Raw genomic sequence first — 16,129 nt, 5'->3', positions numbered from 1 at the left:
GCACAAGAAAAGTTCCATCCCTCTCATCTTATGAGTTTTAAAGAACTATTGTGCCTATTTAGTAAATTGCGACAGTCGCATTTTAATGCCAAAAGATGATTTGCTACAGCCAAAAACAATAAAGGAGTGTGGAAGAATGGACTAAAAAAAGAGAAGAGATATAAAACCTATGTAGTGTGGGAGTGAGAGGTGTTGTAAATCACAAGTGATGGAAGTAAAAGAGAAATAAGGAATGAAAAGGATGAAGAAACAATGACAGTGGGAGTATGAATGTAGAGGGGTAGTGGATAGGTTTAAAAGGTAGTTCTAAAAGAGAAAATCATAGGTAGAGGGCTCAGTAAATTGGTTCTGTTTCTGCTTTTAGAGCCTGTGAAACTGTTACAGGCTGCACACATATTACCATACTCAGAACGTATTTCAGTGCAGAGTAATTGTTTAGTTGCTGATGAAACTATAATACCAGTTAATTTACTTCCTCTAATTGTGGTTAAACTGCTGGAAGTCATGGAAGAAATGTTGCATGAAACAAATACATTTGTTTGTTTGTTTTTTTTAATTGCGAGCAAAATGTAAATTCAAAATATGTTTTTCTTGCCCTTATTTACAGTCTTTCATCAATTTGATGACGTATGCCTGCCATTTTCAATATTGAGCTGGTGGGCAACATGGAAATCCACAGAGATTGACAAAATCCGCAGAAAATTCATTCAGATAACTTTAATTCACCTAATAGACTGCACCAACAAGGATTTAAGTGAAATGCAAAAAACAATTACTTTTTTCATCGATTGTATACAACTACGAGTGGTGCACCTTGACATTACTTTAAGGCTAACACAGTCCTTGGTAAGTACTACTGATTTAAGTTCATATCTATCAAGTATAAGTGTTATAAGCGAACGTGATTATACTATCTTTCTCGTAATTGCAATTGCATAACCAGTTACAGCTACTGTAAGGTAAGGGTACAAATTTAACTCCACGTGATCCCATCTTTTTTAACTTCCATCGATGCAGTCATTGTGCAGCTCATCTAAGCTGAGTCCTAACTGCTCAGTTACTTGTCACCTGTCTAGCACAAATCTATAAAAGGAAAATTTTAGCCAAGCTGTCCTTTCTACTTGATGAGTTCACAACCATTACTTCTACAGCACTCTCCCATTTTGGTTGTAGGTTTTATTTTAACTTTTGTTGGTAATCCTGACCAACTCAATCAAGGTTAATGATCAGTTTCTATGTCAGTTACTTAACATACGTGGTTAATATAAGATGTAAACACTTAATTAAAATAAATAAAATTGTGTATAAGATTTCAGAGTTAGGGTTTCTATCTTGAGTCAGTTTATAGTACATTAAACTTGCACTTCAGCAAACTGTTTAAAATTGCAAAAAACTGCATTGTCATAATGATATTTTTCATTTAAGCCTATAATTTTAATAATAACTTTGAATAATAATAACAACAGCAATGCAGTAGCATTTCAGGGGCCATACTGTTTGAACATATGGTACTGCATGTCATGATGTCATGAAATGAAGTACAAATGTTAGTACAACCCTTTTAATTTCATCTGAATCTTAACAAAACTCAGTAGTCTCAGTGGTGTACATGGTATTTATTACCGCTGTAGCCATGTCCTACTCTATTCATGATACTATAATGTCATTATGCAGTATTGGTTTTGTGGGTTTTTTTTTCAGGAATCAATCAAAATGGAACTGAACAGTGCATTTAAGGAAGCAGTCGAGAGTCTGAAAGTTAATGTACCCGTACAGATTGTTCTTGCAGCTGCAGTTTTTGCAGACCGTCTTCCCATCACGCTTGAAAAATTATCGGTTGAAAAACTATCTGAAATTGTCAAACGAAATGGTGAACTGCGAGGTACACTCATGAGTTTAGATGACACAGTGAGAAGGTAAGTAATGTTTTCATTTTTTTAATGATTGGTGTTGCCATGCTTGAAAAAAATACTGTTTATAGTTTTATGTTAATGTGTAGTACTACTGATTAATTCCTTTTTTATAATGAAAATCAGTTTCAAGTCTTACTTGATTTTTCTCCTCCAGTACAGTTTCCAGCTCTGTAGCATATATCTTCCGCTGGGCCTGTGGAGTCCAGTCAGCAAAAGGAGCCATTTGGACAATGGCATTGTTTTATGCTGTGTCTCCAAGAGAACATGATAAACGACTGAGTTTTAGCACTGAAAATATACCATGGGCAAAGGCACAAAGGTAGCTTATGTCTATTTTTCCTTTTTTACCCAAAATCATAAACTGGTTGCAAGTATGTAATTATCTGCATACTTTTGTTTCAGCACAACATATGTTGTGCACTGAGCAGTGCATAAAATCGTAGATAAACATGGACCAGCCACTTCATTAAAACCACCTCTTTGTTTCTACGCTCATTGTCCATGCTATCAGCTCCACTATAGTTTCACTTTGTAGTTCTACAGTTACAGACTGTAGTCCATCTGCATCTCTGCATACTTTGTTACCTTGTTCTTCAGTGGTCAAGACCCCCACAGAGCAGGTACTATTTGGGTAGTGGATCATTCTCAGCACTGCAGTAACACTGACGTGGTGGTGGTGTGTTAGTATATGTTGTGCTGGTACAAGTGGATCAGACACAGCAATGCTGCTGGAGCTTTTAAACACTCACTGTCCACTCTATTAGACACACCTGTGTTGTTGGTCCACCTTGTCCTTCATCAGTGGTCACAGGACGCTGGTCACAGGACGCTGCTCACAGGACGCTGTTGGCTGGATATTGGTTGGTGGACCATTCTCAGTCCAGCAGTGACACTAAGGTGTTTAAAAACTCCAGCAGCACTGCTGTGTCTGATCCACTCGTACCAGCACAACACACACTAACACACCACCACCATGTCCGTCTTACTGCAGTGCTGAGAATGATCCACCATTGGCTGGCTCTCAGCCACAGTGGCACTTAAGTGAGTTCTCCATGTTGGAGCAGTCAAGATGTGCTTGTAAACAAATACATATGTATTAAGTGTATGACAAGTTTAATTTAATCAAGTGTAACTTGCTAATTGTTTTGTTATCATCATTGCTGCATGTTGCTAATTATTAACTTAAATGGGACTGTATCACCATTAAAAGCCATAAGAAGTATCCAAACGAAGAAAAATAAAATCGATGTATTTATCTGATGCTTACAGACAATGATGGGAACCCTTTTCAGTAAAGGGAATACAGTAGATTAAATACGTTGCAAATAACATTCAGTTTTAAAAAAATAATGATTTTATTTGATGAATTTGTTTATGATTTAGATTTTAAAAATGACGTGTTCCTAAACATTATTATTAAACTGTCAACAAATCTGTTATTAATAGAAATTCACTGTGGTATTGGCCTTTCCAAGATGGCGGTGCCATTGACTATGTGGCTGAGACAAATGCAGCATTTACATTTGTAGATCTATGCATAAAGGAATAAGTTATAGTCACTCTCTCTGCCCTATTTCAAATAGAGATCAGTGAGCCCAAACGAAAAGGCTCAAATTTCTTTGTGAGTTTGAAATGAACATTTTTTTCCTCTGGACTCCTGGTGCTGTTTGCCTCTTGTCGTCTTCATCCACAACCTAGCACAACCTAAACCAAGCATGGAATATTCCAGTGAGATTCTGCACTCCTGGGCAAAAATTGGCAAAACATTTAGCTTTAATGGTCTTTACAACAAACGATTAAACATTTTTTTCTGATATGTGAAAAAGTTTGCTAAAATCTTAATGGTTGTTGTACGTTACATTATAATCAGTTACTAATGTCTTTTTTTTATATAGCGACTTTGCTGAGATGGTCAGGACACATTCTGAGGAGATAAAGAAAAACAAGGCATTTGCCTCCAGTGTTTTGGACATGTTTTCTGTAAAACATGGTGACATTAGACTCTTATCTAATCTGAGCATCACTCCACACCAGTTTCTAACTCAGCTATCCCAATGGCAGCAACAGTGCCCATTTCATGTAAGTATGGCAGTGCAAATATACAGTATATATAAAGTACAGTGGTTGAGTGGGTGGATGAGATGGGTGTGAGTGGAGGGTAAAAGGGGCTGTATGATAATGTTTGTTTCATTGTAATTAAGTGTTCTTTTTTAATTGTGAGATTCCAATTCAGATTCACCTCATGATTGGATTTAAGCATGATGACTGATTTTCTTTGTCAACACTTCATGACAGTGTACAGAATGATCATCTTAAGAATGTTGTTAGACTTTATATGATATTTTGAACATTAAGCCATTGCATATTTAATTATACATTAATGCATTTCAAGGAAACATAGCATCCAACTACAAAATTCAGGAAAGGCAATGCATGCATGTTAAATATTAGTATCCCCCAGTAAATGTTCATGATTCAGAGTCCTTCATCAAAATGTAATCTTGCATCTGTCTCTCTTTCAAGATAAACGATAAACTAATGTACAGTACTAGACTCCTGAAAATTGCTTTACTGTTAATAGAGAAGCTATTGATTTTGTATTACATTTTGCAGAAACTGCAAAATGCTATCTCAGGGGTAGCTGTTGAAATCAAGCAGTGGTTTCACATGAGGTAATCTTATTGAACATTTTCACAAAGGCATTACATTTTATATTTAGCCTAGTGTTGCTAATTTAAATATCCTGTTTGACAATGCTCTGAATGTTTTAAAGCTCAGCTTCAGGAACTGTGAAAAAGGAGATACACTCCTGTGCAGTGCTGATGATAAAAATTTTGGAACATTCTACAAAAGTAAATGACTGGACAAAGCATCGGGAAAATGCTTACTCATCGCTACAACTGTTGAATTCACTCAGTGGCTGTCTGGACTGTGTCTCAGATGACAAGGTAATAACAGAAATAATAACAGTTACACATTTGAGAATTGAGACTTAAATCACAAAGTCACATGTTGTGTTCTTTCAAGTTATTTTAGCGTCACAATAATACAACACTTTGCAGAAATGTTTTTGCTCTTTTTGTTTGCAATTAGTATTGAACCACTAGCAGCCCATGAGAAATAATAATAATATAAAAGGAATCAAAATAAATAAAGAAGAACATAAATTATCCATTTATGCAGATGATGTACTACTGTACTTAACAGAACCAATAACAATGTTACCACACCTAAAGAAACTTATTTCTCAGTATGGATACGACTCAAGATATAAAATTAATGTGGCAAAAACAGAAGCTATGGATATTAATGGCAACATACCACAAAATATAAAACTTCAGAGTGGATTCAAATGGCCAAAAGGTGGTATTAAATATCTTGGTATACACATCCCTAAATCTGTACAAAACCTGTATGATGCTAATTATAAGAAAATAATTTGGTGTATTAGTAAAGATTTAGACTGATGGTCCACACTCCCTCTATCTCTGCTATGTCATACTGAAAGTAGACGTATGAATATTTTGCCCAGGTTGCTTTATTTATTTTAGATGTTACCCATTGAAGTTCCAAAGTCTACTTTTAATAATTTGGCTAAATTGATTTCTCAGTTCATATGGCAAACAAAACCTCCAAAACATTGCAGCTATCCAAATCAGACAGAGGGCTTTAACTGCCTAACTTAAACTTAACATATAATTTCTGGGCTGCACAGATGAAGCCCTTGTTAACATGGATCCAGAATAATATATATACACGCTGGCGTAATATTGAAAAAAGCTTGTGTCCAGAGCCACTTCATGTCTTACCATTTTTGGATGCCCCTATAAAAGAATTGGGGCAATGGACTACAGCCAACCTTAAGATATGGAAAAACATACAATCAGTATTCAGCCAGCCCAAGACAATCTCACTGTTAACAAGCATTGGACATATATAAACCTTTATGACCCAACAGTTTAGGTACAGGGTTTAAAAAATGGTCAGAATATGGTTTAACCAAACTGTATCAGATATTAGACAAGGGTAACCCTTAAGACATTTGAACAGCTGGAAAATGAATTTGCTTTCCCCAGAACAGACATTGGATATTTGCAATTTGCAAAAGTACAAACAACAGGAAGTACAAAGAACAGGAAAAACTTACCTATACATATAGAAAATTATTTAATGGAATTACAAACAAAGAATGGAGGGGGAAGAATAATTTGTAAACTGTATGAAACATTCTTGTCTATGAACCTAAATGATTCCTTAAATATGAAGCAGAGATGAGAATCAGAACTAAATGTGGATATAACACAGAGTACTTGGAACGAAATATGCACTGAAGCAAGTCTAGTGACAAATTCAAACATCTGGAGAGAATTCAAATGGAAAGTCATCACCAGATATTTCCGACAGAAATAGTGTCGAAGATGGTCTAACACATAACAGTTCATGTTGGAGAAATTGTGGAGCACAAATTTGAAACCATACTCACATATTTCGGCTGTGCCCTAAGTTGCAGATATTCTGGAAAGAAGTATTTGATGCTCTTAAGGAAGTATTTCAGCAGAATATTCCACAAGATCCTAGTGTGGCAATACTGGGAGTAATACCTGATAACCTAGAGGGAAGATCTAAGAAATCCCACATAGGGGAGGGTCTGGACTGTTAACAAGCATTGGACATATATAAACCTTTATGACCAACAGTTTAGATACAGGGTTTAAAAATGGTAAAAACATGAGAATCAGAGTTAGATCAAACCCCTGGTTCAATTCAGAAATATCTTCCTTGCTCAATGCAAGAAATAAAGCATGGGCCCTAGCTAGAAGAAATGGTGACAGAGACCATTGGCTTACCTTCAGGCAGCTGAGGAATAAATGTACTTCTTAGATCAGAAAAGCTAAAGCAGAATTCTACCTCCAGATATTTACAAACTCAACTACAATTCCTCTAAATTCTGGAAGACAGTTAATTTGCTCAATAACAAATCAGTGCCCATTCCAAATCATATTGTAATTAACGATCAATAGTTTACTGATGAGAGAGAGATTTGCCAAGCATTTAATACTCACTTTGCAGCCGCTGGACATTTATTCGATAATATTAACATGGAAGCACCTCTCAATGAAATAGATACACCCCCCGCTGTAAGACATGGTCTCTTTACAATTCACCCTTTATCTCCTCACTTAGTGGCCAAAGCACTTAACACCATCAGTACTAAAAAAAGTACAGGAGAGGACAGCCCGGACCCCTTTTTTCTAAGGCTTGGTTATTTTAGAACATATTACATATATTTTTTAATCTATCTATTTTATCAAGCAGAATTCCCAGTATCTAGAAAACAGCACATATAACTCCACTTCACAAAGGAGGTGATGCCACTGATCTTAATAACTGTAGACCATCACAAAACTGTCATGCTTAGCCAAGATCTTAGAAACTGATAAAATGATCAACTCAAGGCATTTCTGCATCGAAATTCATTTTATCAAAGTACCAATCTGGTTTTAGAGAAAAGCACAGCACAATCTCTGCAGCTACTTTCATCTTAAATGATCTTTTCAGTGCCATTGATAAAAAGAAACATTGCAGCCATTTTCATTGACCTCTCTAAAGCCTTTGATACAGTTGATCATTCCCTCCTCTTAAAAGTCTACAAAACATTGGTTTTGATCTCAGGGCTACTAACTGGATTAGAAACTATCTCTCCAATAGACAGCAACGTGTGGCCCTAGGACAGAATAGATCAGAGCTACTTCCAGTAACAAAGGGGGTCCCTCAAGGTTCGACCCTCGGACTAGTATTATTTAATATTTATATAAATGACATAGCCACCTCAATTGTTGACTGCAAAGTACACTTACATGCTGATGACACTATCTTGTACTGTTCGACTGACTATATCGATACTGCAGTAGATAAACTACAGCATTCTTTTAATGTCCTACAATTGGCTTTCTACAACCATAAACTAGTTTTAAACACTGAGAAAACTGAATTCATGCTGTTTTCCAGAGCCTCTAACATTGATTTTAGTACTTTTAAAATCGCAACCCCGAAGGGATCTGACATTGAAAGAGTCAATGAGTACAAATACCTTGGCATATGGCTAGATAACAAATGCACTTTTAAACAACATGTTAACAAACTTACCTGTAAACTGAGACAAAAACTTGGTTCCCTGTACCGTAACAAAGAATGTTTCCCAAAGCACACAAGGAAAAAGATCATTCAAGCAACATTATTACCTATTCTGGATTATGGTGACGTGTTATACAGATATGCACCTGTAACTACTTTGAAATCTCTAGACTCTGTATAGACACATTGGCTTCTTTTTATCTATAAAGCGTTAACTGGCCATATGCCATCGTACATCACAAATGCTCAGTGTAAATAATGCGGTTTATCAGACTCTTTCAGTGATTGGTCCACCCTTCAGGTGCTGAGAGCTTTCACAGAGCTGGGAAAATCTGCTTTTAGCTACAGTGCACCAGCGAGCTGGAATTCATTACAGGAAACTCTAAAACTTTGCTTTCTGGTGTCACATGAACATTTTAAACTTTTAGTCTCTAACCACCTCCGCACAGCCTGCAACTGCTTTATTTGATTTTACTGAATTTTTAATATGACTTTTGGTATGTTTAGCTATGTCTTAGCTATTGTTTTTACTTTTTACTTTTACTTTTTTACTTTTGTACTTTTATCTCTTTACTTTTTATCATTCTTTTTATTCTTTTTATTTCTTTTGTTAGTATTCTTTTTATTTATTTTATTAGTCAGTTTGTTTTCTTACATCTATTTCTTTCATTTCATTAATGTATGTTTTTATTTATTTTATCCTTTTATCCTTTATCTGCTTTGTTACTTGATAGGTTGTTATATTGTAATTTTAATTGTTTATTGAATTAACAGTTTATTGGTACCATCTTATTATTAAATTTTACTTTTATGATTTTTATCACTTAATTATAGCATTTGATTGATTTTTTTTCACTGTACAACTTCTCAATCCCTGATTCCTGTATTACTCGGCTACATTGTAAGTGAGGGTCTCCCTCAATGTATTCCGAGTTTAAAGAAAGGTTGATTGATTGATTGATTGATTGATTGATTGAGAGATTGATAATTTATGGATCCAAAAGGTGTGAGATGTCTACCAAATGGAACAAATAACATACTTATTAAGAATCCAAAAAGATATATTTACTAAGAGATGGATCTACTAATGCAGTGAGAAATGTATTATTTATTATTTTATTATTTAATTTTATTATTATTATTATTATTATTATTATTATTATTTTATTTTTTTAAATGATTTATTTGTTATTTATTTATGGTTTTTAAACAATCCTTTTGTGTTTTTATTTCATATTCACTTATCATTAACTTTGGTTAATAATATTTTCTTATGTTTTTGGCTACTTTTATATTGGAGTGGATCCCCTTTGTTGCTTATTTGTGTTATAATTGAGATTGAAGAGTGTATAGATATAGCTGGGAAAGGGAAAAAGTTCCTTTTTTCTTGCATGGAAATATTGTAATACTGTTAAAAATAAATAAATAATTAAATAAATAAAAACTAAGTTTATCCGCGCTTGGCAAAAGGTGCCATGATAGGTCCTTTTCATAATGCCATAGAAGAACCACTTTGGGTTCTGTAAAGTGCCATGATTGAAAAAGAGATTTGTGAGTGTGAAGAACCTTTCAAAGTTTCAAGAACTTTCACAGAAGGTAAAGGTTCTATGCTTCATTAGGATATATTTCAGTTAAGTTTATTTTGCTGTGGTTTAATGTGCATTTAAGCTCTGCCTCTCTGTATGTGTATTCTTGGGTCCAAATTTGGTCTCCCAGCCAGTGTTTCTTGGCCCTTTCCCAAGCCTGTGTTAAAACTAATGTGTATTTGGAAGAAAAAATCACAAAGAATGGCAGCCAGTGGTAGCAAAAGTAGATTTATTTCTTTATCATAAATAACTTGCCCAGACAGTTGTATATTACAGTTGTGATATTAAAAATGCTTTTACTTGCAGGATTTGAAGAAACTGAGCAGCTCTGTTATGCCAAATATAAGGCAGAAAATGGCAGAATGTGTTAGAAGCAATTGGAATTCTGGCAGAAAACTGGTGATTCAGGTATGTCTATTATTTTTTTTTCCGTCATGCTGTAATAAAGGCTAACATATATAAAGTTCTTTTCCAGCAGAGACTAATGTGTCCTTGCTCCACATTTACCAGAAATAATCAATTTTGTGATTTCCTCATTAGGAATGGACTCAACTGTTTGATCTCCGGCTACCAGATATTTGGCAAACAGAGTGGGAGGAACAGTTAAAGAGTCTCTTCAAAGAGAAACTCAAAAAAGTAAGTTGCATTAGGCATATCACAAAAGAAACAAATTTTGCCTTTTACATTAAAACATTTACCATCTGCAATCTATGTCAGTATAGGGGGTTGAAAAAGTTAAGATTAGGTTTGATATTTTGATATTAGATATAATTGATTCTTCCTCCATAGAAAATAGTTATCTGTCAGCTTCTGGTCGAGGCATAACTAAAATTTATGACTAAGCATTATTGGTTAATATTCAATTGTGTAAGGCCAGCTTTTGAATGTATAATTTTGTGCAAAAGTTTGGGCACCCCTGGTCAAATGACATTTTGTTAATATGTCAGTGAAAAGAAACTGATACAAAATCTGCATGGAACAAACTTCAGTATGACAAACTACTACGAATTGTAATTCCATGTATTTGCTGAATCTAATATATTGGAGAAAAAAATTATAAAAGGTGCCATCTGCAAAAGTTAGGGCACTCTTTCAGTTGATTCACCATTTCAGTTAATGTTATTTTTTGTAAGGTCTCAGATTTATTTGAATCATTAGGCCTTAATCCAAGTTAGGTGTGACCAATTTAAGAGTGTCATATATTATGTGACCTCTGATAAATTTTGTTCAAACCTCTCTGTTTGTGTTCTGCTTACATACAATATCCATTAGCTCGTCTAAGCAGCTGACTGAGGATCTGAAACTAAAGATAAAGCAAAGGAAGACTATAAAATATATTTTAAAACTTTCCGCTTGTAATTATGCCATGAAGAAGTGGAAGTTGAGCAGAACTGTTAAAGTCAGTACAAGACCTCAAGACAAAGAAATTGTTCTGATAGAACTGCACAGATAGACTGATAGACTGGTCAGGTATGCAAAGCAAAACCCCCACATCACTGCCAAGGACCTACAGGAAAATTTGCAAGTGCTGTGGGCTGATGAAACAAAAGTTGAACTCTTTGGCTGTAACCATCAAAGATATGCTTCGAGAAAAGAGAAAAGCATTTAAATAACAGAACACCTTGTGGCAGCCAGTTGCACAGAAAATTTTCTGGGAATAAGGAACAAGAGATTCTATCAACACGTCCTGAAGGCTAATGTCCAATAGCCATTGAATAAGCTGAAGAGTGGTTGGATATTACCAGAAGACAGTGATTTAAAACATACTTCAAAATCAACCTTGGTTGAATCAGTTTCGTTGTTGGAATGGCCCTCACCATCCCCAGATTTGAATATTAAGAAAACCTGTGGATAGACCACGTACATGATGTGCATGCAATACAACTTATTAATATTTCTAAACTAGAAGTGTGCCATAAGGAAAAGGGGGAATCATTCTAAAGAACAGAAGGAGTGTAAGCTGGGCACAAGAAACATTTGGAGGCTGTGATTTCAACCAAAAGGAGTATTTCTAAGTACTGACTGAAAGGATGCCTAAACTTACGTAAAAGCAGCCACATTTAATTGTTTTTCCAATATGTAAAATTCTGTAAATAATAATTCTGTATTTAATTTTGGAGTAATGTCAAATTTATGTTTGTTCTATGCAGAGATGGTGTTGACTTTTCATGTAGAAAAACCAACAGATTGTGTAATTTGATCATGGATGCTCAAATGTCTTCATACAACTATATCTTTGCAAAACACTCCACCCTCCTGTCCAAAAGGTCATACCTTAAATAATTTATGTTCAGCAATTTAATTTTAATGCATTAGCAATTTCATGTTGACGTCAACTTAGTTCATGTTGTTTATTATTAATTTTCTACATACTATTTAGCATCAGCTGTTAGTTTAGATTCAATCAGTACACATAGTCCAGCACATCTGTGATTGTGACACAACACACATTTAAAATCACTTGCATGATATGTTCTGGCTGTCTAGTTAAGAACGACTTTCAGCACCATTATTCATTGTTTCATTTCAGCTTCAGTTAAAGGAGATATTGTGTGCAGTTGATGTCAAGTGTACTGTCTTTAACAGGAAAGTGAAGCCATGCAAGTGACACTCTACTGTGAGAATTCTCGCGTTTGTCCAGCAATGAATGACTGCCTGTTAAATTGTGCTTTAGATGCCATTAACACAGTGTACAGAAGCAAGGTGAGTTTTCTAAGTCAGTGCAGCACTTTCACAATGATGGGATAATTTTACTTTTATAGGATGAACTTACTTCAGTTCTCCAATTCTTTATATATTGGAATTGAAAAGTTTAACTAATAATTAGGTAAACTAATTAAATAATAGCATTTTTTCCTATAGAGACAAATAATCCCAATAAACCAAGTAAATGCTAACATGAACAAAAAAAGCCTTCTGAAGTTGCATTCTTAATATAGTCTGGTAAACTGTTCCATAGTATATTAGCAATATAAGAGAAAGGTCTTCCAAGATTAAGATTGGCTAAATTGGAAATGTATGCCATTAAGGACTTTATGGTTTGTAATCACAACCTTGTAGTCAGTGCAAGATTATATATACATGCATTTGACACATTTTGTATAAATATATATATATATATATATATATATATATATATATATATGTATGTACAGCTGCTGTCTGAACAAAACCTTCCATTTTTGGTGTTTTCCAGCTTATGACATAATTTGAAAATGCCTGTTTTAAATTGTATTTAAATTTCATGATGAATGATAAATTTCAAATGAAGTGGAACAAAATGACTTGGAAAAAGTCTGGTTCCATTGACTTGCAATAAAAGTAAACTATGTTTTTTCCTTCTCCTGTGAAGTTACCATTTTGGGGATACAAGGTTTTGTTCTGAACCCGGACTAGTTATTTTTATATAAATGAACAACTGACTCAAGTGCAGTGAGAAATGTAGTGCTATGAACAGTACTATAAAAACTTCAGTGCAGCACGTCACACCTTTTTGTTGTATTAAACATTTTATCACGGAAAGTGATGTAAGACACCTAAATGTGTCCAAATTTGACTCTGAAAATTGGTTTGGCACTACAACCATTTCCAAAAAATTGGAACACTGTGCAAAATGTAAATAAAAACAATGCAATGACATGCAGATCATTAAAATCTTATATTCAATTGAAAATAGTACAAAGACAATATACACTATACGGACAAAAGTATTGGGACACCTACACATTACACCTGTAGGAGCTTTTATGACATCCCATTCTAAATAGGCATGTATATGGAGTTGGTCCCCCTTTGCAGCTATAATAGCTTCAACTCTTTTGGGAAGCTTTCTACAAGATGTTGGAGAGTGTCTGTGGGAATTTTTGCTCATTCTTCCAGAAGAGCATTTGTGAGGTCAGACACTGATGTTGGACGAGAGGGTTCGGCTCACAATGTCTGTTCTAGTTCCCACAGGTGTTTGATGAGGTGGAGGTCAGGGCTCTGTGCTTTTTTGGGCCAGTCACATTCTTCCACACCAAACCCATCCAGCCATGTCTTTATGGAGCTGCTTTGTGAACTGGGGCTCAGTCATGCTGGAACAGAAAAGGTTCTTCCCCAGACTGTTCCCTCAAAATTGGAAGCATACACTTGTCCAAAATGTCTTGGTATGTCGAAGGATTAAGATTTCCCTTCACTGGAATTAAGGGGTCTTGGCCAACCCATGAAAAACAACCCCATAGCATCATCCCTCCTCCACCAAGCTTTACAGCTGGTACAACTGTAACATTCTCCTGGCATTCTCCAAACCCAGACTCATCCATCAGACTGCCAGATAGAGAAGCATTGTTCATCACTCCACAGAACACGTTTCCAGTGGCGGCGTTCTTTGACACCCTCCCCCCCAACCCCAACCCCCCGATGCTTGGCACTGTGCACTTCAGCACTCTGCGGTCCCGGTCTGTGAGTTTGCGTGATCTACCGCTTAGTGACTAAAGTGTTGTTGCTTCTAGATGCTTCCAGTTGACAAAAATAGCACTTACAGTTGTCTGGGGCAGATCTAGCAGGACAGAAATTTCACAAACTGACTTGTGGCAGAGGTGGCATCCTATGATAGTGCCATGTTTAAAGTCACTGAGCTGATCAGTACGACCCATTCTACTGTCAGTGTTTGTCTATCGAGACTGCAAGGCTATGTGCTTAATTTTATCCTCCTGTTTGCAATGGATTTGGCTGAAACACCTGAACTCAAAAATTAGATCCCAATACTTTTGCCCATATAGGGTATCAAATTGAAATATGAAAATATTGTTTATTGGAAAAAAAATGCCCCATTTGAATTTGATGCCAGAAATACATTTCAAAAAATTTGGGACAGGGGCAACAAAAGACTGGTAAAGTTGTCTAAGACAAAAAAACACCTGTTGGAACATAACACAAGTAATTTGATTATTTTGCAACACGTCAGTAACATGATTGGGTATAAAAAGAGCATACCAGAGAGTCACACTCTTTCAGAAGTAAGACTGTGCCGACAAATAGTGCAACAATTTAGAAATAACGTTTTTCAACGTAAAATAGCAAAGAACTTGGGGATTTTATCAACAGCAGTATGTAATACCATTAAAAGATTCAGAGAATCCAGAGAAATCTCTGTGTGCAAGGGACAGGAACGAAAACCAATTTTGGATGGCTTTGATCTTCGAGCCCTCAGGCAGCACAGCATTAAAAACAGGCATGATTCTGTAGTGGAAATCACTGCATGTGCTCTGACACACTTCTGAAAACCACTGTCTGTGAACACAGTGCATCACTGTGTTGTAACCAAGAGCTATCTCTTTTTGTCCAGGGTCTGGACATTTATAAGTAACTAATATTGTCTATACTATTGTCCTAATAATTGTCTGTAATCTAATATCTTCAAAAAGAATTAAAAGAATCAAAGAATATCAACAAAAAATGAAAAAGGACAAAAAAGGAGTGAAAAAAGACTATAGCCACTGAATTCTTGTGGAAGGATGAAAAAGGCTTTAAAACCAAAAACGTTTAAAACCAAACCTTTAAAACCAAACGCGTATGATGTCTTTTTTAAAAAAAACACTCTGGTCTGACTCTTACAAGATTGTTCTCTCCTTACACCTCTTGCACAACTCTCCATAGGGCATCTCACACAATACACATACCATATACGTACAAGAGTGTAGCTATAACTTTCTATAACTGTCATCTGGTACAGCTCCCTTCTGTGAGCTCAGAAGCTCTTCCCCTGTTAGAGAGTCTATAGCATACAGTCCATAGTCTGCTTCCCTATATTACCTTATTTAGTTTATTGATTCCTAATCAGGGAATGTTTTATTCAATCGTTCCCATCAACTGCATCAACAAATATGAGTTAAAAGTCTATTATGCAAAGGAGAAATCATATATAAACAGGATCCAGAAACACTGCCGCCTTCTCTGGGCATGAGCTCATTTAAGATGGACTGAAGCGAAGTGAAAAAGTGTCCTGTAATCTGACGAATCAAAATTTAAAATTCTTTTTGGAAACAATGGACGCTGTGTCCTCCAGGCTAAAGACCACTCAGCTTGTTATCAGTGCACAGTTCAAAAGCCAGTGTTCATGATGGTATAGGGGTGCATTAGTGCACATGGCATGGGTGACGTGCACATCTGTGAAGGCACCATTAATGCTGAACGATATATACAGGTTTTGGAGCAACATATGCTGCCACCCAGACGGAGTCTTTTTCAGGGAAGGCCTTGCTTATTTCAGCAAGACAATGCCAAACCATATTCTGCAGGTATTACAAAAGCATGACTCTGCAGTAAAAGAGTCTGAGTGCTAAACTGACCGGCCTGCAGTCTAGACCTCTCACCCAGCAAGCAAAAATGGGAAAACATTTCACTTTCAAAATTACACCAGTTGTCTTTTTAGTTATTAAATGTTTACAGCGTGTTGTTAAAAGAAGAGATTATGCAACACAATGGTAAACATGCCCCTGTCTGAATTTTTTGAAC

At 35.6% G+C, this 16,129-nt stretch overlaps 1 protein-coding gene across 1 annotated transcript in view; it reads left to right on the top strand.

The window, feature by feature from the left end:
• LOC118827041 (E3 ubiquitin-protein ligase rnf213-alpha-like) overlaps positions 1-16,129 on the top strand; it is an 80,592-nt gene that overhangs the window by 17,651 nt on the left and 46,812 nt on the right. Inside the window, exons 16-24 of the mRNA XM_036598254.1 lie at positions 608-846; positions 1,702-1,916; positions 2,068-2,232; positions 3,809-3,992; positions 4,527-4,585; positions 4,687-4,861; positions 9,941-10,042; positions 10,175-10,270; positions 12,221-12,337. Coding sequence (XP_036454147.1) covers positions 608-846; positions 1,702-1,916; positions 2,068-2,232; positions 3,809-3,992; positions 4,527-4,585; positions 4,687-4,861; positions 9,941-10,042; positions 10,175-10,270; positions 12,221-12,337 — 1,352 coding nt within the window. The remainder of the gene's footprint in view (positions 1-607; positions 847-1,701; positions 1,917-2,067; positions 2,233-3,808; positions 3,993-4,526; positions 4,586-4,686; positions 4,862-9,940; positions 10,043-10,174; positions 10,271-12,220; positions 12,338-16,129) is intronic.

Source organism: Colossoma macropomum, unplaced genomic scaffold, assembly GCF_904425465.1.
Source record: "Colossoma macropomum unplaced genomic scaffold, Colossoma_macropomum, whole genome shotgun sequence".
NCBI lineage: Eukaryota > Metazoa > Chordata > Actinopteri > Characiformes > Serrasalmidae > Colossoma > Colossoma macropomum.
Note: the sequence above shows the minus strand (reverse complement) of the source record. Positions and strands in the feature narration are given on the sequence as shown.